General features: G+C 48.5%; 1 protein-coding gene across 1 annotated transcript in view; it reads left to right on the plus strand.

Moving 5' to 3' along the window:
• The window catches only part of SUDS3 (SDS3 homolog, SIN3A corepressor complex component), a 36,198-nt gene that overhangs the window by 3,094 nt on the left and 10,786 nt on the right, over positions 1–22,318 (plus strand). Inside the window, exons 3-11 of the mRNA XM_007938284.2 lie at positions 2,262–2,377; positions 3,498–3,553; positions 7,292–7,363; positions 11,185–11,204; positions 12,546–12,702; positions 18,950–19,045; positions 20,076–20,137; positions 20,301–20,322; positions 21,419–21,524. Of these exons, the coding sequence (XP_007936475.2) occupies positions 2,262–2,377; positions 3,498–3,553; positions 7,292–7,363; positions 11,185–11,204; positions 12,546–12,702; positions 18,950–19,045; positions 20,076–20,137; positions 20,301–20,322; positions 21,419–21,524 (707 nt within the window). The remainder of the gene's footprint in view (positions 1–2,261; positions 2,378–3,497; positions 3,554–7,291; positions 7,364–11,184; positions 11,205–12,545; positions 12,703–18,949; positions 19,046–20,075; positions 20,138–20,300; positions 20,323–21,418; positions 21,525–22,318) is intronic.

Raw genomic sequence — 22,318 nt, forward strand, 5'->3', positions numbered from 1 at the left:
CAGGCCACTGTGAGTCAGAGTGGACCATGTGAACCTGGTTTGCTCCTTGGTTTGGTATATGCTCTTGACTCTTGGGTTTCAAGAGCCATGTGCCTGTCTGCATTTTTCTCCCATCAACTTGTCACATGTCATCAGGCTGAACTTAGAAGAGATTAGAAAGAAGCTTGAGGGAAATCATCATCGGGGATAAGGCCCTGTACAAGACAAGAACCTGTGACCACGTGCTCATCTTTTTAGCCGTGGAGACCTGTGCTGTGGCGGGTAAGCTGGTGTCGCACAGCCACTGGGCTCTCAGATAGGTGTGAGCCCGCAGAGGGCTGGCCACATGGGAGCTCAGGGGAACCAGAATTGCAAAGCAAGCCTGTGGACACCTGGTCCAATGCTCTTTTCACGTTACCGTATGTCCTCAGCTCAGTTGTGGCATCACCTTTAGACAGCCACAACCAGAGGGATGAAATATCTATTTTGTTTTAAACCAACACCACTGCCATTGGGTCAGCTGTGACTAAGAGTGACCCTAGAGGACAGAGTAGAACTGCCTCATAGGGTGTCCAAGGCTGTAAATCTCTACAGAAGCACACTGCCTCATCTTTCTCCTGCAGAGCAGCTGGTGGGTTTGAACCAGTGACCTTTTGGTTAGTAGCCAAATGCTTTAACCACTGACCAGCCAGACATTTATAGAGGTTTACTTTTTTATGCTTGAGTTTACTCGTCATAAACACACGTGGAAGGCAGTATCAAATATACTCACTATTTATTGACTGTATTTGGAGGGTCGGGAGCTCTAGTAGCGTGGTGCCTAAGGCATGTGACTGCTAACCAGAAGGCTGGCGGTTCAAACCCACCAGCCACTTCTCGGAAGGACAGTTGGGCAATCTACTTTCGTAGTGATACTGCCTTGGAAACCCAAGGAGGGGTTGCTATGAGTCGGGTCCGACTCGACGGCACATGACAACAACAACAACATTTGAAGGGTCTTGATTTGACATTTTTTTATTACTGTCTTTAAACTAGATGATCCACGGCACCCTGGGTGGTGCACATACTTAAGCACTTGCCTGCTAGCCGAAAGGCGGGTGGTTCAAACCCCCCAGAGGTGCCTTATAAGCCAGGCCCGATCAACAGCCTCCCAGAGGTCACAGCCTTGAAAAAACCCTCTGGAGCAGTTCCCCTTTTGCACACACAGGGCCACCATGGCTCAGAATCAACGGGATGGCTGCGAACGAGGCCCAGAAGGAGGCGGTGGCTACAGCACAGCCTTCCTGCCTGCTGGGAGGAAGGCTTCCAAGAGTGTGCGATGAGCCGTCCCGCTCCTCCTTGGTTCTGTTTCCCATCGCTTTGGTGCCATCCTCTGAGTTCTGTTTTCTTTTTTGAGCTTTGGAACCCAGAGAGTGATTCAGCTCAAGTCTGCCCACAGCCGGCAGGGGGAGCCGCTCTGGTTCCTGAGGTTCTCGCAGTTTCACCCCTGAAACCCTGCTTTTTGTTTTATTCCCTCCATTGTTGTACTGCTTCACCTTGCTGCATCTTGAAATGTGTTTGGAGGTAGCTGGTTTAACGTGTGGAGGCCGTAGGTGCTGCAGATGGTTCAGTGCTTGACTACTAACTGAGAGTTGGCAAATTCGAGCCCAGCCAGAGGTCCTCGGAAGGGCTGGTGATCTGCTTCCAAAAGGTCACAGCCTTGAAAGCCTCAGGAGCCGTTCTGCTCTGACACACGGGGTTGCCATGAATTGGCATTGACTCCGTGGCAGCTGGTTTCCTTTTTTGGTTTATTTTTCACATTCCCGGACTTGATCTCAATGGATCTGAATATTTAATTTTTTTATTCACGCCTCCAGTCTGTCAGTAGACCTTTTCAAAGACAGTCTCAGGATTCACAGTATAGCGTGGCACTCGCCACATAAGGGAGAAATTAATCCTCCAGGCCCCACAGACCAATGCTTGGGGCCCAGCCTGTGCACCTTCCCCTCTGGTACTTGACGGCTTGCAGGTTTTATAGCCGCTGTCTTCCAGTTGAATGTGTCCCTTCAATATTTGATGATTAGAAAAGGATTTTGATGAGACCTGACTGCCTCGTATGGGTATCAAGGGTCCGAGCGTGTTCTGCAAGAACTAGCCCCCGGTCCCGTTCTCCGACCTGCCCGCTCCTTCCGCCTCCTGCCCAGAGCTGGCTTGTAACCCTTCACTTATATTTGCAGCTTTTATCTGAGCCATGCGAAGGCTACTGGGTGTGGGTGACATGTTGGACAGTGCTTTTCTTTCAGGTGGCAAACCCTGTTTTTGTCGCCGTGAAACAGGACTGTGCTCCAGGTAGAAGCACAAGAGTTGCAGAGACGTGTGGCACCTGCCGTTCAGGCAGCCTGGTCCGTCACCGTGGGGTGTGAGTGGCACAGTCAAACGCCAGCTTCTTTTGCTTTGTGGGTTCTGTGTGTCCTTAACCAGCTGGGGCTGCAAATGAATTCCTGCATTTTAACGTTTGTTTCTGAATTACTGTTATTTCTCTAATCCTAAGAGTCATGCCTTTAAAAATGACAAAGGTTTATTGACTTAGTGCTTCCACAGCCATGATACCTGTAAAGAAAAACATGTGGAAGGCATAACCTTGCTCCTTTGGAATGTAATCTAATTGCCAAGTTGACATAAAAGCTGTGTTTAATGCTATTTCTATGTTTTGGGTGTGTGCATTATACTTCTGAATCCAGAAAACATAGCATCACGCTTTCTGTTTTTCTTGCCTAACTCTGTTGTTGTCACTTACTTTATTAAAGTCTGCTTTGTCTCCAGCTTTGTGGATTGTGGACGCATTCTCTAAAGATGAGCCTGCAGCATCGAGTTGATTCAAAAACACAGAATCCTTGTCCCTTTGTGGTCCCTGTAGCTATTAAACCAAAACCCATTGCTATCCAGTCAGTCCTAACTCATCATGACCATAAGAGTACAGAATAGACCTGTCTCAAATGGTATTCAAGGCTGTAACCTTTTTGGGCACTGCTATATCAGGGGGACTGGTCTTTGGAGAGGGGCATCATGCTTGGTAAAGTAGGGGGTCAGCAGAAAAGAGGAAGACCCTCCCCAGTGAGATGGGTTGGCTCGGTGACTGCAGGGGTGGGCTCAAGCTAAGCAAGGACTGTGAGGGCAGCGCAGGACAGCGGCGTTTCGTGCTGTTGTACATGGGGTCGCTGTGAGTCGGAGCTGGCTTGATGACACCTGCCAACAACAGCAGTCTTTCTGGTAGCAGATTGTCGCCTTTCTCCCGTGGAGCAGCTGGTGAGCTCGAATTGTTGACCATTCACGCAGCTGTGCACTTAACCACTGTGCCACCAGGGCCCGCCTTTACCTCTCAGTACATTTTAAATTTGCTAGCAGACGTTAGTAGTGCTGTCTCCCCGAAGGGCGTTCGTGACAGTCCCGGACCAACGGAGGTAACTTCTGCATGTGGGTGCTTTGGGAACTGACTGTCGAATGCTCTTGCCATTCACCGCGTCCTTTCTTTCCTGCAGGATGTATCAGGACAAACTGGCTTCTCTCAAGAGGCAGCTGCAACAACTGCAGGAAGGTTGGTGTATGATTTGGTCTTTCGTCCCTCAGCCTGCCTCTTGATGTTGCAGACCCTGGGAGCCTGTGAAGTCATCTCTGGGGAGTGATTGGAGTCAGGCCTGGCTGTTAAGAGTTCTCCAGTTTGCGTACTGTCTTCTACTGTCAGTAAAGGGTCATTTTCAGACTTTTTTTTTTTTTTCATAAATAAGAACCAAATTCTTTCTTCAAGTTGAATCTCACTTGGGGCATTTTCTTTTTTCTTTTTTTTTTTAATTGTGATTCGGGTGAAAATTTACAGAGCAAATTCACTTTCCATACAGCAGTTCACATCCACTTTGTCTCATGACATTGACCACAATTTACCACAATGCAACAGCTCCCCTCCCACTTCCTCCTCATAGTTACCTCTTCCCTGTGTCCATCCCTCCATGGACTCCTGCCCCCTGAGCTGTCTCCCTGTGCATAAACAGCCCTTCTTTCTCCCATGATTGTTCTCTCCAAGGAGTGTATCTACCTCAGGTACATGTTCAACTCCTATGCCTATCTTTTGTTTGGCTGGAAGCCACAGGTGTAGGTTCAATTCCAGACCTGAAGGGCAGCTGGGGGCCATAATCTCAGTGGTTCTACCAGGCTCTATGGAACCAGCAAACCTGGTCCCCCCCCCCCCTTTTTTTTTTCCTCCAAATGATTTTGAGTTTTGTTCCACATTGTTCTCCCTCTCTATCCAGGAGCTCCTACATAGATCCTCTTCCAAGTGGTTGACAGTGGTAGCTGGGTACCATCTAGTTCTTCTGGTCTCATAGTCATATAGGCTGCAGATCAGATAGTGTACCAGTTACTAGGACTAATTATTTGCATGAATCTTTGGTTTTCTTCATTCCTCTTTGCTCTGGACGAGGAGAGACCATCATTGCATCTAGATGGCAGCTTGCAAGCTTTTAAGATCCCAGTTGCTACTCTCCAAAATAGGAGGTGGAACAATGTTTTGTGTAGTATATTATGCCAGTTGAGCTTGATGTCTTGGGGCATTCTCTTGAGTGTGAGTTGAAAACCACTGTGCTAAGCTGGATGTTTTTAGGAGAGTGACGGTTTACCAAGGAATAAAGTTTTGTGATTCTTTCTAAACCCATTGTTAACGCTGTGGTGTATCCACACTGTGTTCTCTGCCTGTGTCCTGGTGAGTGACATTTGCTGCCGGTGAAGTTCAGCATGGGACTGGGCACAGGTTCTCAAGTCCCATGAGGCATTTGAATCCCAGCCCTACTCCTTTCTAATGTGACTGTGGGCACATCACTGCCTCTTCCTTAATCTGCTTTTTCATCTGTGAAATAAAGAAAATAAGAGCAGGTGAGCGTCTGTGTGAGGGGTGCCTGGTGCAGACTGGGGCATGTCGTGAGCACTCGGGTGGCTGACTGCCACCACCTGCTCTTTGGCTTCATATCGTGGGGTCCTTGTGTCAGTGAAACTGTTTTTCCATTAACCAAAAAACCCGTTGCTGGCAAGTTGGCTCTGACTTACAGTGACCCTATAGGACAGAGTATAGGATTTCCAAGGTTTTCATCCTTAAGGGAGCAGACTGCCTCATCTTTTTCCTACAGAGTGGCTGCTGGTAGAGTTGAACTGCTGACCTTTTGGTTAGCAGCCTAGTGCTTAACCACTGTCCACCAGGGCTCCCTGGTTTTCCGTTAGGTCTTGGATTGCTTTGGGCGACCCACTCCCTCAGACCAGCCCATCTTACATTGCTGTCTGCTTGATAGTGAAAATGGCCCATGAGAGTGGTCGCACATCTGTCGCTGCTGTTGCTGCTGTTGTGTTCCTCCTTTCAGGGGTGAAGGAATTAATGTCAGAGGGAGAGCCACATTCTGCTGTGGCAGCCTGCGAGGCCTGGGTGGCATGGCTGAATCAGGAATGCTGAACAAAATGCCCTTCACATATCCTCCATCTCAGCTAGCTGGTGCTGCTGTGACAGAAATACCCCAGGTGGATGGCTTTAAAGAGCAGAGATTGGTTTTCTCTCAGTTCTGGAGGCTGGAAGTCCAAACCAGGGTCTCCATGATGTCGATGCTTCCTTATAGGTGATCCCAGGCCTTGTTTCCTTGGCTTATATGGCATCTTTTTCCCGTGTGTGTGTACCTCTGTGTGTAGTCTGCTCCCTCTAAACTTACAGGTGATTAGATTTAGACCCTACCCAGCTCAGCTGAGATCTCATTTACATAACAGCACCCATTTTCACTGGGGCTCCATCCATAGGTACAGGGTTCAGGATGCCAGCCAGCACACACTGGGGGCGGGAGGCACAAGTCAGCCCACATCCCCTGCTGGAGCACACGGTCAGGATGCCTCACCCCCAAAGCAGGACCTCGTGATCAGCTGCTTTGGGGACGAGGAGTGAACTGAGTGATTTGGTAAGCATTGGCACCACTGTAGCCACCAGCCACGTGTGGCTATTGAAATAAAATGAGATCAGTGGTTCAGTTCCTTAAGTGGTCCTAGGCACATTTCAGGTGCTCAACAGCCACATGGGATAGTGGCTACCATGTTGGACAGTGTAAGTGTGTAGAGTGTTTGTATTGTCACGGAAGGGTCACTTGAACAGCAGTGCTCCAGACCGTACTGGGGGACAACGAGATTTTAGCAGGGAAGGGAGTTCACTGAATCTAGCTGTAGCAGAGAGTAGCAGTGTGTACCTACTGTGCTTGAAACAGAGTTGTAAATTGAAGTGTCTATACAACATATACCTTAAAGGTCACTTAGGGCCAATGACTCTTGCTTTTTCCTTCATTTTTTTTTTAAAATAATATTTCAGTGCAAGTTTGCATGGCAGATTAGGCTCCCATTTGGCAGTATCTACACAAATTGCCCAGTGAGTACTTATATTTTTCACAGTCTGTCAGCATTCTCTGAAATTGCACTCTGGTTGTTCCATTTCTGGTACTCTGGTTTCCCTGTCACCTCCTCATCTTTAGAGTAGATGTTGGTCTTTTGGACTCATGGATTTTTTTTTTTTTAATGGAACACTGTGCTTGCAGATACTGTGCTTTATTTGGTGCGCCAATCTGTCATTTTGCTGAAATGATGATCTCAGTATAGTTTTGGTTCAGAGTTTAAAGAATGTTTCAAGGTGATAATCTCAGGGAGTCCTCTAGTCTTACTGGTCCTACTGGAGACTGGCCTTCTTAAGAACTTGAGTTGTATTCCACCTTTTTCTGCTGTTCTTTCCATGTATTGTGGGTCCGTGTTTTGTGGCCTTGGTCAAAACGGTCAGTACTGGCAGCTGCGCACCATCTAGTTCTGCTGGTCTCAGAGTCAGTGAGGCTGTGGCTCAGGTGGGCTGGGAGTCCTGCAGTCTAGCTTCTCTGAGACGTTGGTTTCCTTCTTTCTCTTTTGCACCTGACAAGTAGAGAGCAATCATTGTCTCTTAGATGGCTGCTTGGCCAGTGGCTCTTACACTTAACTAAATACCAGAATCATTTGGGGTGTCTGCACCCCATCACCTCTGCCCTTTGCTGCAGAGTCTTAATCCAGTCGATTGGGGTAGACCTCGGATAGACCCCAGGTGGCTCCCGCGCATTCGTGGTTGGTTGAGCGCCAGCGTCCCTGAGCCCTGCTGGGTGTGGCTGTCCCTGGCTTGTGCTTCCTTTGTTGTCACTGAGACAGTAACTGTTGATGTGGGAAAAAAATTTTAGGAAACAAAATCCAGAGCAGGTTGGTCTTCAGAATAACTTTGTCTTTTTCTTTTGTGAATGCTTGAAATCAGGTACATTACAGGAGTATCAGAAGAGAATGAAGAAACTAGACCAGCAGTACAAAGAGAGGATACGAAACGCAGGTGAGGCTGCATCTTAAATGGAAGCAAATTATCTTCCAATCTTCCCCCTTGTGTTGGTTATTGACGTAACATGTCCCTAAGATCTGTTGTCCAAAACGAATTCCAAATATCCCCTTGGGCTAGGGTATCAGGGAAGGGAAACCCCGAAGCTGCACCTACAAAAAACTGGTTCCATCTTTTTTATCCATTTGCCAAAGACTGCCCCAGTAGTCAAGGGCATCAGAGGGGGTTCCTTGCAGTCAGGTTGTACTCCGCGATGCCCCCAGGGTAGCCTTGACCTTCTCTCGCATCAGCCTGGCTGGCTCAGTGGACAGTCAGAAGTGCTGTCCTAGAAAAGGAGTTTATGTTTTCACTTGTATTTAAGTTTGTTTTGTCTGGTATTCTGGTCTCTGTGGGGAGGAGTCATTGGTAGTTACCCCAAGGATTTCGTCATAAGCATCTGGAGAAAGAGAGTGTGCTTTTGCTTGGTTGTGCGTGATAAATGTATTTTCAATGAGGACACAACGTTTGCTGTGTCTTAAGTTAAGGGCAAGACAAAGTCATGAAGCATGTGGTCCTGGCCTTTAAGAAACTTGCTGTCTCGTTGACTAAAGATGAATGCACGTAGAGAGGTAGGAACCATCTGAGTCAGATACAGAATCATGCAGGTGTGTCCAGATGGCCTCCAGCGCATACAGGAAGTCTTGTGTGCATGTTAAATGTTGAGTCATGTTGACTAGCGTTTTGAGTGCCAGCAGAGTGATCCTTTCTGTAGTGTTGCAAGTAGAATTAGTGAACCTTTCTGTAGTGTTGCAAGTGGCTTTTAGAATGCGGTCTGAGTGGAGGTCTGGGTGTCCTTCCAAGGTGCTGTCTTCTCTCTTATGACCCAGTGATTGTCCAAATTTCTGTCGATGGAGTCCTTCCTTCTGTCCCCTAGTGACCACCAACAGATACAAGTGGGAGGGTGGGGGCACAGGGAAAGCAGAGCTACAGTGGTTGGCCTTCGACCCATCCACCTCTGGCCTGCCCTCCCCCCCCCCACTCCACTCCAGGGTGCTCAGGTACCTCCTTGGGACATCATTGAAACCCTCAGCCCTTTTCCTCGAGTTGCCCGTTAGCAGGAGAAGGAAGATGCTAACAAGGTGGAAACCTAATGAAAGGGTCTGTCTCCATCTAGGTCTGTATCTTTAAACCAAACAAACCAAACTCTCTGACGTCAAGTTGTTTCCGACTCATACTGACCCCTCCTTGGGTCTCCGAGGCGGTATCTCTACAGCACTAAGATTGCCCAATCTTCCTTCTGAGGAGTGGCTTTTGGGTTTGAACCACCAGCCTTCTGGTTAGCAGTCAGATGCCTTAGGCACTACACCACCAGAACTCCCCTGTATCTTTAAGGAGGGTGCTTAACCTCTTGGAACCTTCTCAGTCTCCCCATCTCTAGATGGGAATAAGACCTCATAGAATTAGTTTAAGATGTAAATAAAAAATGAAGATTGATGTGGGCCATTTTTCTTAAGTTTGAGCTGCCAAGTGGGTATTGAATTACTTTCCTTAATCCCACTGTCACTTTCTCAGTCCTGTCCTCAACATACTCTTGCATACATGCTTCTCCTCCCCTCCCTGTAGAAAAATTGCACAAGAGGCTCTGAAATCAGCCACACTGGGGCTTAAAAAGCCCATCTGTCCAGAGGTCAGTCCACCTGCTTTGGTTATGTTTGATGTCTGGCTGCTTTAGCTAAAACAACCACTGCCAACTCTAAATGCTAATTGTCATCTTGACTTGCCAGTGCAGGTGTGATTGCTTGGAATGGGGCAGGACTTCAAGTTGGGCCCGTTCATACCTGTCATGGGTCAGAGGCAGTCACAGTGGGTGCACGTTGGTCTGGGTGCGCTTGGGCTCTTAGGCCTGGTGGTTCCCAGTGCCACGTGGCCAGGCAGATTAATCGTACCCAGGCCTTCCAGGGCTTGGGAAACAGTGAGTAGCTTGTCCCCTTCATCAGTGTACCTTTGCATTCAGCAGTTGTTAATTGAGCACATGGGTGTTTAACCTGGGGTCTCTGGAACCATTGAAATGCTACAAAATATTTTGTATGAACATGCCTCTGTGATTTTCTGGGGAATGAACCCATAGGATTGATTGGATTTGCAAAGGGGCCATGGTAAAATGTGACCAGCACCTTGTGGAGTTGTGCAGTACTTAGCAATCTTTGTGGACCTTGTGCAGTAACCCTATTGTCACCCAGAATAAATTAGGAACCATGGCCCAATTGTGTCCCAGCTACTGGGTTTATAGGGAAAAACTCTTTGCTGTTGAGTCAGTTCCAAGTCATGGTGACCGTATTCATGCCTGGCATGTGTCGAATGGAGTAGAGCTGCCCCGTAGGGTTTCCAAGGCTGTACATCATAGGGTTTCTTCCAAGGCTATACATTTTTACAGAAGTAGGTTGCCACATCTTTCACCAATGGAGTGGTGATGGGGTCAAATTGCCGACCTCCTTTTGGTAGCAGCTGAGTGCTTGACTACTGTGCCACCAGGGCGCTTTAGGTTTTTCGAGGGGCTTATGTAACCTGGGGGGGGGAGCTGCTGAGGGAACAGCTGCAGTACTAATTGCCTGGCACACAGTAGGTGCTTAATAAGTGGCTGCATACTTCTGAGTGGAGGCTCAAAGGTGTCTGAGAGGGTCGAGGAAGGATGGGCGGTCAGGAATGGCTCCAGGGAGGAGGCTGCCTTCCATCGGCAACTGGGATGTGGTAGGAGAGACAGTCAGGCGAGCTGTTTGAGTGACCTGGGAGTCCAGCCTCAGGAGGCACTGGATTCTGTGCTCTGGTTTCTTAAGGTGCCCCTTCTTCACCACAGAGCCTTCCTAGGATAACCTCAGTATCTCCTGGGCTTCGGGAGTGATGGCATCACTTTCTGACACGTCCTGCCCCTTTGGGTAGGGCTGTTGGAAGGAATGGACCGTATGAAAGAAGGGAAAATTTTTGTTTCATCCTGCCAAGGTTTGCAGGAGCCCTGATGGCACAGTGGTTAAGCACTTGACTGTTAACCGAAAAACTGGCTGTTCCAACCCACCAGCTGCTCTGTGGTAGAAAGATGAGGCAGTCTGCTTCATAAAGATGACAGCCTTAGAAACCCCACAGGGCAGTTCCTCTCTGTCCATTAAAAAAAAAAAAAAAAGAAATCTCACTGCCATCGAGTTGGATCCGACTCAGCGAACACTTCTTGGGTTTCTGAGGTGGTATCACTGCTCTGGTAGCATGGTGGCTAAGACACTTGCCTGCTAACCAGTCGGCTGGCGGTTCAAACCCACCAGCCACTCTTCGGAAGGAAGGTTGGGCAATCCTACTTCTGTAGTGATACTGCCTCGGAAACCCAAGGAGGGGTCGCTATGAGTCGGGGCCAACTTGACGGCACATAACAACAACAACATCACTGCAGAAGTGGATTGCCCCATCTTCTTTCCAAGGCGTGGCTGGTGGGTTTGAGCTGCCAGCCTTCTGGTTAGCAGTCAAGCACCTTAGGCGCTGTGCCACCACAGCTCCTTTCTGTGCATTAGGAGTCGGGATTGCCTCCATGGCAGTGGGGTTTTGGTTTTTTGGGAAGATAGTTTGGCTCCTGCTATTTGTTTTTGCCCTTGGGCAGAACTGCTGGGCTGGTTTCGTCTGGGGCCAGATCTGAAGTAGACATGAGTACTTCAAGCGTATCAACAGTTTGCTGCTGAAAACATTTGCTCTGTGTAACTGAGCTTTCAGAAAATAATCAGTGCTGCAGAATGAATCGCCTCGTCACTGGAAAGGTGACACCACCTAGTGAGTCTAATTGCCCGTTTTCTCTCTTTCAGAACTCTTCCTCCAGCTGGAAGTAAGTACCTGGATCTTCGGGGTTTGCAGGCTCTTTCTGAGACTGCACTGCTGCTCTTCCCAAGTGGTGACGTCTCCTTCTAGCACCCCCCAGCTGGCAGCCTCTGTCACTGCTCTGTTGGGTGGAAGGGCATTTGGGTTCCATAGAGAAGCTCCATCTCTTCAGTTGTTGGCTGGGCAGCCTGCGTCTGTCCCAGCTGCTGCCTCCTTGGTGACTTTGGCGTCATGTGTAAGGCATTGGGGAGCACATCTGAATTCCAGTGGCCTAGGCATCTGCTGCATTGGCCCTTAAAGCAGCCGAGTCTCTGAATTGTGCTAGTAGGAAAGAGGTCTCAAATTTTCCCTTTTATTATTCAGCAAAAATCTGAGGGCCAGCTCTGTGCCAGGCCTGGTGCTAGGGATATAAAGATGAGTGCCTGGATCTGGAAGAGTGTCCTGCTTCTGAGGGGTTAGTGTGTGCTGGGTGGTCCTTTTTGAGAAGAGAATGGTTTATCAGACACATTATTGGAGACTGTTTTAGTACTGGAGTCAGTTCAGAGCACGCAGTCACCTTCAGCCCGAAGGACCACATGGGCCGTGTCCGTTGCCCAACGTCAGCCCTCCTGTTCTGTGCTTAGTGCAGTCATCCATTTGAAAAAGTGCATGCGTATGCAGTTTCTATGTTCCTGTAATTTCCACATTTGACTGCTGTGGAGTTCAGGCACCTAGTATATGCTCTGTCCCACTGCCGTTGGGCTGATGCTGACTCCCAATGACCCTGGAGGGCAGAGTGGACCGCCCCCACAGGGTTCCCAGGCTGTGATCTTCGTGGGAGCAGATCCCGGGTCTTTTCTCCTGCAGAGCGGCTGGTGGGTTTGAACTTTCTGGTGAGCCCCCGAGCACTTTCCCATCGCACCACCAGGGCTCCTTGCTCTTTATCTCACTATAAGCATTTGAAAATGTTAAGCATCAAAAATAATGATAACTCTTGCTGTCCTGGCGCAGGATCTTGAAATTTTGAATATTGATGCTTCATCTGGAAGGTGCTATTTTTACCATCTTTGAGAAACTCAAGTTCTGTTCTACTGTAAAAGTCATGAAATCTAAGATCTGCATGTGAGGAAATTCCTGAGCCATGAGGGTGGTATCTTACAAACTAGCAAGTCTTAGGGCTCGATTTTCTGCACCCGTTGGAAGCTTGCCCCCAGACAGCCTGTCCCTGCAGGTGTGTCATGAGGAAACCTGTGTCACTGATGTGCCTAGGAGAGGGCACGTTTAGTCTTGACTGCAAGAGCCAGGCTTCAGGTTGGACCTGGCTCTCAGGGCCTGCCATGTACCCCAGCCTGTGCTTCTCTTTGTTTAGACAGAACAGGTGGAGAAAAACTACATTAAAGAGAAGAAGGCAGCAGTGAAAGAATTTGAAGACAAAAAGGTTGAGCTGAAAGAGAACTTGATTGCTGAGCTAGAAGAAAAGAAGAAGATGATTGAAAATGAGAAGCTCACAATGGAACTGACTGGAGGTACTATAGCACGGGGGGCAGGACCTGCGGAGCCCCGGAGGGTGCACCTTGTAACTAGCAAGGTGAAAGGAGAGTGGGCCTTGGCAGTACACAGCAGAGTCCCTTGTATTGGCTGTGTGACCTTGTCAAGCCACTAACCTCTCTGAGCCTATTTCCCCCTCTACAGAATGGAGCTAATGACACTCCATCTCACAGGCTTGTGATTGGAAACAAGCACCTTGAACAGTGCTGTCTACATAACAGATAATCAATAACTGGTAGACCTTTAATGTTGTTGTTGTTATTTGCGGTCGAGTCAGCCCCGACTCATAGCGACCCCTCCTTGGGTTTCCGAGGCAGTATCACTACAGAAGTAGGATTGCCCAACCTTCCTTCCGAGGAGTGGCTGGTGGGTTTGAACCGCCAGCCTTCTGGTTAGCAGTCAAGTGCCAGAGGTACTATGCTACCAGAGCTCTTAGACCTTTAATAGTCACAGCAAATTCAGGATCACACTTAACTCCTGGGTCAACTGCCATTCATTCATATCTTGGTTATGTTCCTGAGTTGCCCAAGTCCATTTGTGGTGATGGGAATGTGGTTTGGTATTTTTTGTTTTGTTTTCTTCAGTCTACCTAAATCACAGAAAAGAAGTTGTCTTCCTGAGAGCTAGATTTGAAAAGGCAGCTTTTGCTTGTATCATCTATGCTCTTGGACCCCCTCATCCTGGAATCCTGTGAACATCTCAGAAAGAGCTGATAAGATTCCAGCAGGAGGAGCTAAATTTGTTTCCCTCTGAAGGCAATAAAATTGTGTTGGACTCAGAGCCAGTCCCTCCTAGGATTCAGTAAACCACGGGGGGGCACCTGGCATGTTGTAGGCAACTTTAAAGGCGAAGTAGTATGGCCTGACTCTTCCATTGTCATATGGATACAGAATACAGGGCAGGAATTGGCTCGAATTAGCTGGTTTGGAACTTGGGAGAATTTCCACTTGCAAGTACTGCCAGACAAGTTACCAGTGAGTTTGCTGCTCACTTATATAAGTGGCTTGCCCTCTCTGCACACCCCCAAATGTAACTTTTACAATCATGTTCAAAGGTCATGGGGCTCTGGCCTGGCAGATAATAGCTGGGTTCCATAGGAAATAGTGTGCTTTTACATTGGTCCTTGGGCCTGACTTTGAACCTAAAAGCAACTTAAGAGCGGTAATGCCATGCACCAGCTTGTCCTCCAAGTGTCACACACTTCTGGCTCCACTCCCTGTGTTCCACAAGGTAGAATGTGCTCGAGGTAGAGGTGTGGGTCAGGTTGTTTTGAAACAAATCTCCCCCAATAGCTTCCTCATTGAGAGACTTGGGAAAAGGACGGAGTTCCTCACAGGCCCCCGAAAGGGGCTCTGGGAGGTTTCCCGCATCTGCAGACAGGCCGGTTTTATCTTGTTGAAATGCTTCTGTAATGGCTGACAGCACTGTTGTCTGCCACCAGTCCGCCGGCCTGTCTGCTGACCTGCACGCTGATTGCTGTGATGGTGGCCGTGGGTCGATGCCTGAGCGCACTCTGCAGGAGCTACCCGGTGGTCGTGAGCCTTCATTAGGCAAGTGGGAAGGACTGTTGAATTGTTGCCACTCCCTGTCCGTCTGCAGGGAAGGGTCCCATCACCTTACCTGGGATTTGGCAGCCCACTTACTGATGAGCAAGAGGCACTGTTGGCCAGGCAGCGTTAATAGCCAGAATCTTTACTGGAACCAGAGGCATCCTCGGTGACTGGAGGCTGAGCCTGACAGGGTGGAGAAGACAAATAAATGCAGGGAAATCATTAGCAATGCAATAAAATAGATTACAGACATGGTTAAAGCTAGCCATGGGCATTAAAGGTACTGATGTCCTTCCTCCAGCCATTTGGTACCCTTGGTGTGGAAAGCACTGCCAAGGTAATGAGACTGTGGAAAGCTGGAAGGATAATTATCATTTCCACAGATGGTGCTGCTATGGTGTTGGATTAAAGGGCTGATTTCATTCCTTTAATTGAGTGACTAATTTCACCTTTGTGCATTGATGCCCAGTATCACTGTACTTCGTTCTTCCAAGGAGCCCTGGTGGTGCATTGGTAAGTGTTCCAGCTGCTAACTGGAAGGTCAGTGGTTCAAACCCACCAGCCATTCCTCAGGAGAAAGATGAGGCAGTCTGCTTCCATAAAGATTATAACTTTGGAAACTCTGTGAGTTGGAATCAACTGGACAGCATCGAGTTTAGCTCTGCCCAGAGAAGCTATTTCCTGACACCTCCTCTTCTGGCTCAGCATGGAGATGTCTTTCAAACAAAATGGACTAAGAGTGTTCTGGTTCCCTGGTGCCACTCTGACAGGAAACATATCACAAATGGGATGGCCTTAACAAACAGGAGTTTATTCTCTTACAGCTTGGAGGCTTTAAGTCCAAGTTCAAAGTGCCAGGCCCTAGGGGTGGGTGAAAGCCCCTCGACCTTGGAATCTAGCTCTGCCTCCTGCTCCCAGCCCACTGGAGCCAGAGGCGTTTTCACTCAGACAGCTGCTGGCTGCTGAGGCTGCCAAGCCCAAGGTTGACAAGTAAAAAGGCACAGTCTCGATGTTACCAAACCACATGGCAGGCTGTTAATTTAAGTCCATTATAAGTCCCAAGGTCAGCAGAGCATGGCAGGCTGCTGAACAACGACATGGCTACATGCAGGGTCCAAGCGTGCCATAAGCTAGAGACTATCCCCAAGGCTTCTCCTTATATACAGGAAGCAGACCACATACCCAAAGGCAGCTACTCAGCTGCTTGTGGTAGATCCCACCATGGAGTTAATTGCCAGTCTCATCATGGGGAATAACTACCACCAGCTGCCCAGCCACTCAGCCAGGCCCAGCCAAGTTGACATACAAATTTAACTACCACAAAGGCTGAAAAGGAACCTGGTCCAGTAACCTGTTGGGAATGGGCGTGTCTGGTCACCTGCTCTGTCTGAACCCTAAAGCATTTACATACCTCCCTGGGATGTAGTTGTTGTTGTTATGTGCCGTGGAGTCAGCCCTGACTCATAGCGACCCCTCCTTGGGTTTCCGAGGCAGTATCACTACGGAAGTAGGATTGCCTAACCTTCCTTCTGAGGAGTGGCTGGTGGGTTTGAACCTCCAGCCTTCTGGTTAGCAGTCAAGTGCTTTAGCCACTATTCTCTTTACCATCCAGAGTCTTCGGGAGAACTTCGACCTGGGCTGTGCAGGTGGACAGGTGTAGTGGAGGTGAGAACCTGGATAGGGTTAGGTCAGTCCTGCATGAACTGTCGTGTGTGGGTCTAGATAACATGTAGATTCTTTTCCAGGAAGTCTGGGGTGGAGCCTGAGGTCCTGCACTTCTCATAGGACCCAGTGGTGCTGACGCTAAGTGCACAGACCACACGTGGGGCCGTGAGGTTCTAGGTGTGGTTTGATGGGGGTGAGTCTTCGCCACCTTTGAGGTGCAGGTCTCTGGAGTCAGACCCTTGCAGAGAACTTACTGAGCTTTCACCTGTGGAGGACGGTCCCCTTTTCAGTTTCCTCTTCCTGTCTTTCGGCACCTCCTTTTCTTCTTGTCTTCTAACAGCCACTGACTGCCACTTCATTTTCTCTCAGAAGCTCTTGCCTCCCTAGGAGCGTCATCTAACCCTTAAGCCTCTGAGGATGCTACTTGTGACCCTGTAAAGCCCGTGGGTTTCCTTTATAAGACACGGGGTTCATAGCTGGAGTCGTGAGGAATTGTGATACCAAAACAGAAGCCCTGTTTCCTGAGCACTTGAATCGATCCAGCCAGGATTTATGTAAGAATGATTGTGCTAACTTTGCGAGCCAACAGACCAGGAGGAATCCTGGCCCTGTCACTAACTTAGTTCAATGACGTGGTTTTTTGTTTTCATTTGGACGTGATGGAACCTGCTCTAGGGGGTTAGTGTGAAGGTTAAATGATTACTTGTAAAAGTGGCTGGCACACGGAGTAAGCACTTGAGGATGGAAGATTGTAGCCTCATTTAGCTCCTACTTCTCCCTTTGACTTGCATGTCATTATTCCCGCTTTACAGAGAGCAGAGCAGTTTCATGGAAGTGAAGCCATTTGCTCAAAGCCCTTCAGTGAGTCAGTGGTTAAGCCAGAATTTGTCTGATTCCAAGTGTGTTCTTGTTACCACCCATTCTATCTCCTTGCTGTTGGTTTATGCATAAATACTGTGGATACACATAATACTAAGTGATACACAACAGTAAGCTAACAGAGGAGGTCTGTGCCCTCAGGAAATGTCTGATAGTTAAAAGGCTGATACAGGTTCTGTGTCTTCACCACTGTAAGGTGTGTTGGGATGGGGGCCTCCCACATAAAGGTCCAGACTTGCCAGGTCTGTTTCTCTTGGTCTGGGGGTGTGTGTGGCTGTACTCTGGCAGGAGCAGTAAGTTTCCCAGAGACTCGAAAGTCAAGGCGAGGGAGAGAGCTTGCACACGAGAGTTGTGGAAGGAGAATGGAAGAGGTGGTCTGGATTTTGAGTGAAGTGGGGTTGTCCCCAAGACATTTTTTATTGCTACTGATGGGGAAGGAGCTCTGGTAGCATAGTGCCTAAGGCACTTGACTGCTAACCAGAAGGCTGGCGGTTCAAACCCACCAGCCACTCCTCGGAAGGAAGGTTAGGCAATCCTACTTCCGTAGTGATACTGCCTCGGAAACCCAAGGAGGGGTCGCTATGAGTCAGGCTGACTCGATGGCAAATAACAACAACTGGTGGGGTAAATGTCTAGCATGTGGTGACTGGTACAGTAAGGATTGGTACAAATGCTCCAGCTACTAGGGAAGTGGACTGGCTGTCTGTGGAAGCTGTCACAGGAGGAGGTGGAGGGTTCCTCTCCAAGGAAGTTGTGTAGGAGTTTGCCAGACAGAAAAAAGGAGGTTTGGTAGAGGGGACAGCTTGTGCAGAGACCTGGAGGCACGAACAAGCAGGGTTTTTGAGCTACAGAAAGCTCAGAGTTCGCACACAGGCTTAAGTGTGAATGAACAAGAGTGAGGAAGGCCAGAGACAAGGCTCGGCCTAGATCGTGAGGGGCCTGTGTGCCATTCCAAGGACTTTGGGCTTTATTCTGTAGAGCGTGGTGAGTCATAGAAATTGTTCATAAGAGGAGTGATGGGCAAAAGTCCGATGTGTTTTACGAAGATCACTCGGAAGATGAGGAGGATGGACTGTAGATGGTAGGAAACATGAGTCAGAGAGGCCATGAAGGCTGCTAGGGTGGTTTAGTGCAGAGATGATGGCGGGATGGAATTGAAAGGTAGGGAGAAGGCAAAACTGGTATCATCTAGTGAAGTCCATGCCCGGGTGAAGGAAGACAAGTCACAGACCGTGGCTTTTGTTTTCACTTGGAAGCATGGACTGATGCAATGCCCTGAGACGTGGAGAAGAGGCAGACACGGCAGGTGAATCAGGAGAGCGGAGTCCATTTGGAATTTGTAGAGTGCCGGTGTCACCAGGTACAGGTTGCCATTCAGAAGGGTGGGTGGAGCTGGCTTTGGTGGGCTGGGATTCACCAGGATACAGGCTGAGGTTGCCTGGACCCCAGAGAACAGCAGGATGTAGGGAGCAGGCCGGCAGAAAGAGCCCCGAGAGGCAGGTCAGGAGAGCCTTGGGTGGCAGCAGCCTGAGGAGGAGCGATTTTCAGGTGTGGGCATCGGGGACAGTGTTAGGCTGCAGGGAAGGGTGGAAGCGGCCTTTATTACAGGGCTTCATTATGGTGTCCTTGATATTCAAGTGACTTATATTCAAGGTTATAAAAGAAAAAAGGAGGAATTCAAGTTTGTAAATAAAAATTCTGGCACGGAAAGCCTTTTATACAGTAGGCTTCGGTTCACCTGCCCTCTGGGAACAGCAGGAATCGGTCAGGCAAGACAGCTCTCCAGTGCCTACTAATACCGAGAGCTGACGACTCTGGGGTCTCTTAAATTAAAGGAAGAGGAGGAAAATCCCCTTGTTTCTGGGGGGTTGCTGGGGAGATGCCAGTGGCAGCTATAAAGTTACACTGGAGGCTGCAGTCACAGGATTGGGGCACCCAGGCCAGGAGCCGAATCTTCCAAGACAGACTCCTGTGTCTGATGTGGGTGCCAGGCCAGGGTCAGCTGTGGACTAAACGTTCCCACTAGAATAATGTGTTGGATGGCTGTGGGATAGACATTCTTAGAATGATGGACATTCTTCCTGATTTCAAGTGGAGTTGGATTGATGTACCCATTCCATTCTTCTCACAGATTCTATGGAAGTGAAACCCATCATGACCAGAAAGTTGCGGAGGCGACCAAATGATCCTGTCCCCATCCCGGACAAGAGGAGAAAACCTGCTCCTGATATCCATTGGCGCCAAGCTCAAGTCCCTTGCCTTTAAGACTTTAACCTTCCCGAGTCTTTCTTAGCTACAGGGTGGAACATACACAGCTTTGTCCTGCAGAAAGGTAGTCCTTAATTAGAGAGCATGTGTAAAGGACTTACCCTGTGGGGTGGTGTTGGCCCTTTATCACTGAAGTCCTCGCCTGCTACTGCTTTTAGAGAGCGTGTGTAAAGGACTTACCCTGTGGGGTGGTGTTGGCCCTTTATCACTGAAGTCCTCAGCTGCTACTGCTTTTAGTGGGAGGCGTTTACTTGGAAAGGTATCTGGTGTTGGCAGCTCATCCTGGTTTGAACGGTGCTTCAGAGTTCAGGGACAGCTGGCAACGTCATATACCTGTGAAATGGGGGCAGTAAGCACCCTTTGTGTACCTCAGTTAATCTGTATCCCTAAAATAGTGGGTTGCCAACTGTGCTTCATTTAAAGCAAGTGAGATTTGAGTCAGACATAAAGATGGCCTTTAATCACAGATGGCAGAGGGTCAGGATACACGCATTGCTTGTCCCCTTCTAGCGGACCTAACAGCTAGTGGCCCACAATGGTTCGGGTGCTTGTCTGGCCCCGGACACACCTGATGACGACAGGCCAGGGCCTGGCTTCAGGTCCCGCCTCTTCAGCCCTGAGGATTCTGGGTTGTTCGAAACGATTAACCCCACGTGCTTGTGACCAGCTTCAGATCTTTGGAACAAACTGTCTTATAAAATCAGGAAGAAATTTTTAGTTGACGGTTTCCTGTGCTCTCTGTGTTAGTGCGGTCACCAAGTGCATCTCCTGCCACTGTCTCATGTAAGGTGGGAGGTATGAATTCTTTATATACTGGGGGTCACCCATTTAGTGGGAGAACCACAGATTTCCAAGAAGTGACCTGTTTTTTGTAAAAGCATCGTTTAGCAGAGTCACACCTTCCCAGCCCTGGAAGAGTGGTTCCTTGTTGTCCATTTCTGTTTGTTTGGAAATGCAATTTTCGGATCCATTCCTTTAACTCCCAGCACCCCAGCTAAACTACTTGCTAACAGATGAACAGATCATGGAGGATCTGAGAACATTAAACAAGGTACACCTGCATTTCTTGATTGGGTGGTGGAAGGCTTAGGTGTGACACGGTTACCTGCTTCACTTTGTTTTCATGTCACTTGTTAACTCATGACATCTCTTTGACACCTTAGCGTTGCACCTGAAATGATTTTCTCTAAGATTTTTTGTTATTCTTCCTACAGCTTAAGTCACCCAAGAGACCAGGTAAGTGCATGATGCCGTCGGCACTTTTGCTGTCTTCATACCACGTTGTTGGAAAAGCATGCAGATACCTGGCAGGGGATTGTTGCAGTTTCCAAAGCGGAAATGTTTGTCATCTGCCTAAGAGTAGTCATGACAACTGAAGAGGTCCTTAAGTGCCTCTTTTTTTTTTTTTTTTTTTCACCATCACTATGTTAAAGTTATTCTTTGTTTTCCTCAGACTTTATTGTAAACAAGATGTTTGATTTGATGGACTGGCTGGTGCTGGTTTCCATCTGTGTAGGCATCAGACAGATGATTTTAAGTGCTCCTCATTTTGGGGAAAGGAGCTAGGAGGATTTTTCAGTGTTCCTTACTTTCTGGAGTTCGGTGCTGGCTATCCTAGTAGTTCTTTGTGGCCTGGCTCTGGTAGGGGAAACTCAGGTGGCTCCAAGTCTGGGCTCAGCATGGTCGCCTCCTTCCAGAGCAGGATTTGAGAGTCAACGTGAGGTCACAAAATAGGATTTGGAATTGGTAATTTTTTTTTTTTTTTAAAGCACTGTGATTACTCACACATCCTGCTATTCACTGAGTCTTGTGGAAGAGAAACAAGATTCTTCTTTCTCTAATTTCCTCATGAGGGTCACCATGGTGAGGTCCACAGTCTCCTGAGCTCCTGAAGACATGATGGGGAGGGGGTGATGTGAGTAAGCTTGTGAATTTAGGCTGTTTGAACCCACTGTAGCTATTAGCACCACTATTAGCTTGGTTCTGTATATGCCTCAAAGCCTGGCCTACTTGGTGATAGCTCTTTCTAGAAATGATTTCACTATTAGAAATTTAAAGAGATTTATATAACAGTTGCCCTTTGAGCTTCTGATGGTCACCAGGATTTTAGTTCTAAGTGACCTTGTGCAAATCTCTTGGCCTTCCTGGGCGTCACCTACCTCACAGGTTTTGAGAATCGAGTTACGTAGAACATAGAAGAATACGTTGAATTCCCTTCCCTTCCAACTGTAAGGGCTTATGCTGGTCGTCATGATTTTTACCGCCTCCTAAGAGCATTACAGTAGAGCACATTGACGGGTGGACTCACACTGAATGCCTCTTGTTCCTCCAGCGTCCCCATCCTCTCCTGAACACTTGCCCGCCACACCTGCAGAGTCTCCAGCCCAGAGATTTGAAGCTCGGATAGAAGATGGCAAACTGTACTATGACAAAAGATGGTATGTTCTGGAAAAACATGGGCTACTCGTAAGCGTCTCCAGAGAACCATCTGGAAAGAGGGCTGGAGCTGGCCCTGGTGGTTGTTTCAGACCGTGACTGCGGCTGAACTCAGACAGTCCTAAGAGGCATGGGGTGTCATAGCATATCGGGAAGCATTTGATCACTGTCACCGTTAGAGGGCTGAGAGCAGTGTTTCCCCAAAATGTGGTCAGGTGACAGTGGCCCGGCCTGCGTGAGCAGCCCCCTCTACTCCTTGCTCCTGGCATTGCTCTAGAACTGGCACCCATCTTCTGTGGTGCTCCATGGACTGGGATCTGAGGAGTGTAACCCCCTCTGCCTCTTACTCTGGCCCTGCGTTGATGGGTGTTCTGCAGAAAAATGGATTTCATGGTCAATTAAGTCAATTAAGCATCAAGGGCTGCTTGCATTAAGGTAAACGGATTTCTTCCATTTGAGGAGGCTGGGTCCTGTTACATGCACTGTGAATTTCTAAGATGTTTCTGGGTTTTTTTCTTGGCCATCCCCCATGTGTCATCACGCTGACTGTCTCCTACAACATCACTAGTTTGGATTGAAGACTTGAGACCATCAGCATAATTTCATTGCAGAGGAAGTAGCAGAACTGTATGAAAGAGCCTTGAAAGCTCAGACATCTGTTCATTCAGTGACTACTGTCTACTCTGTCCTAGGCCTTCTTTCTGCTCAGTGTAAAGTCCCCCGGGGCCTGCCACCTTTGCACAGCTCTTTGAATCCTCATGCGTTTCTTTCTTTTCCTTTGTCCGTGTGCAGCCAT

Source organism: Orycteropus afer, unplaced genomic scaffold, assembly GCF_000298275.1.
Source record: "Orycteropus afer afer isolate SDZICR_OR568_19922 unplaced genomic scaffold, OryAfe1.0 scaffold00048, whole genome shotgun sequence".
NCBI lineage: Eukaryota > Metazoa > Chordata > Mammalia > Tubulidentata > Orycteropodidae > Orycteropus > Orycteropus afer.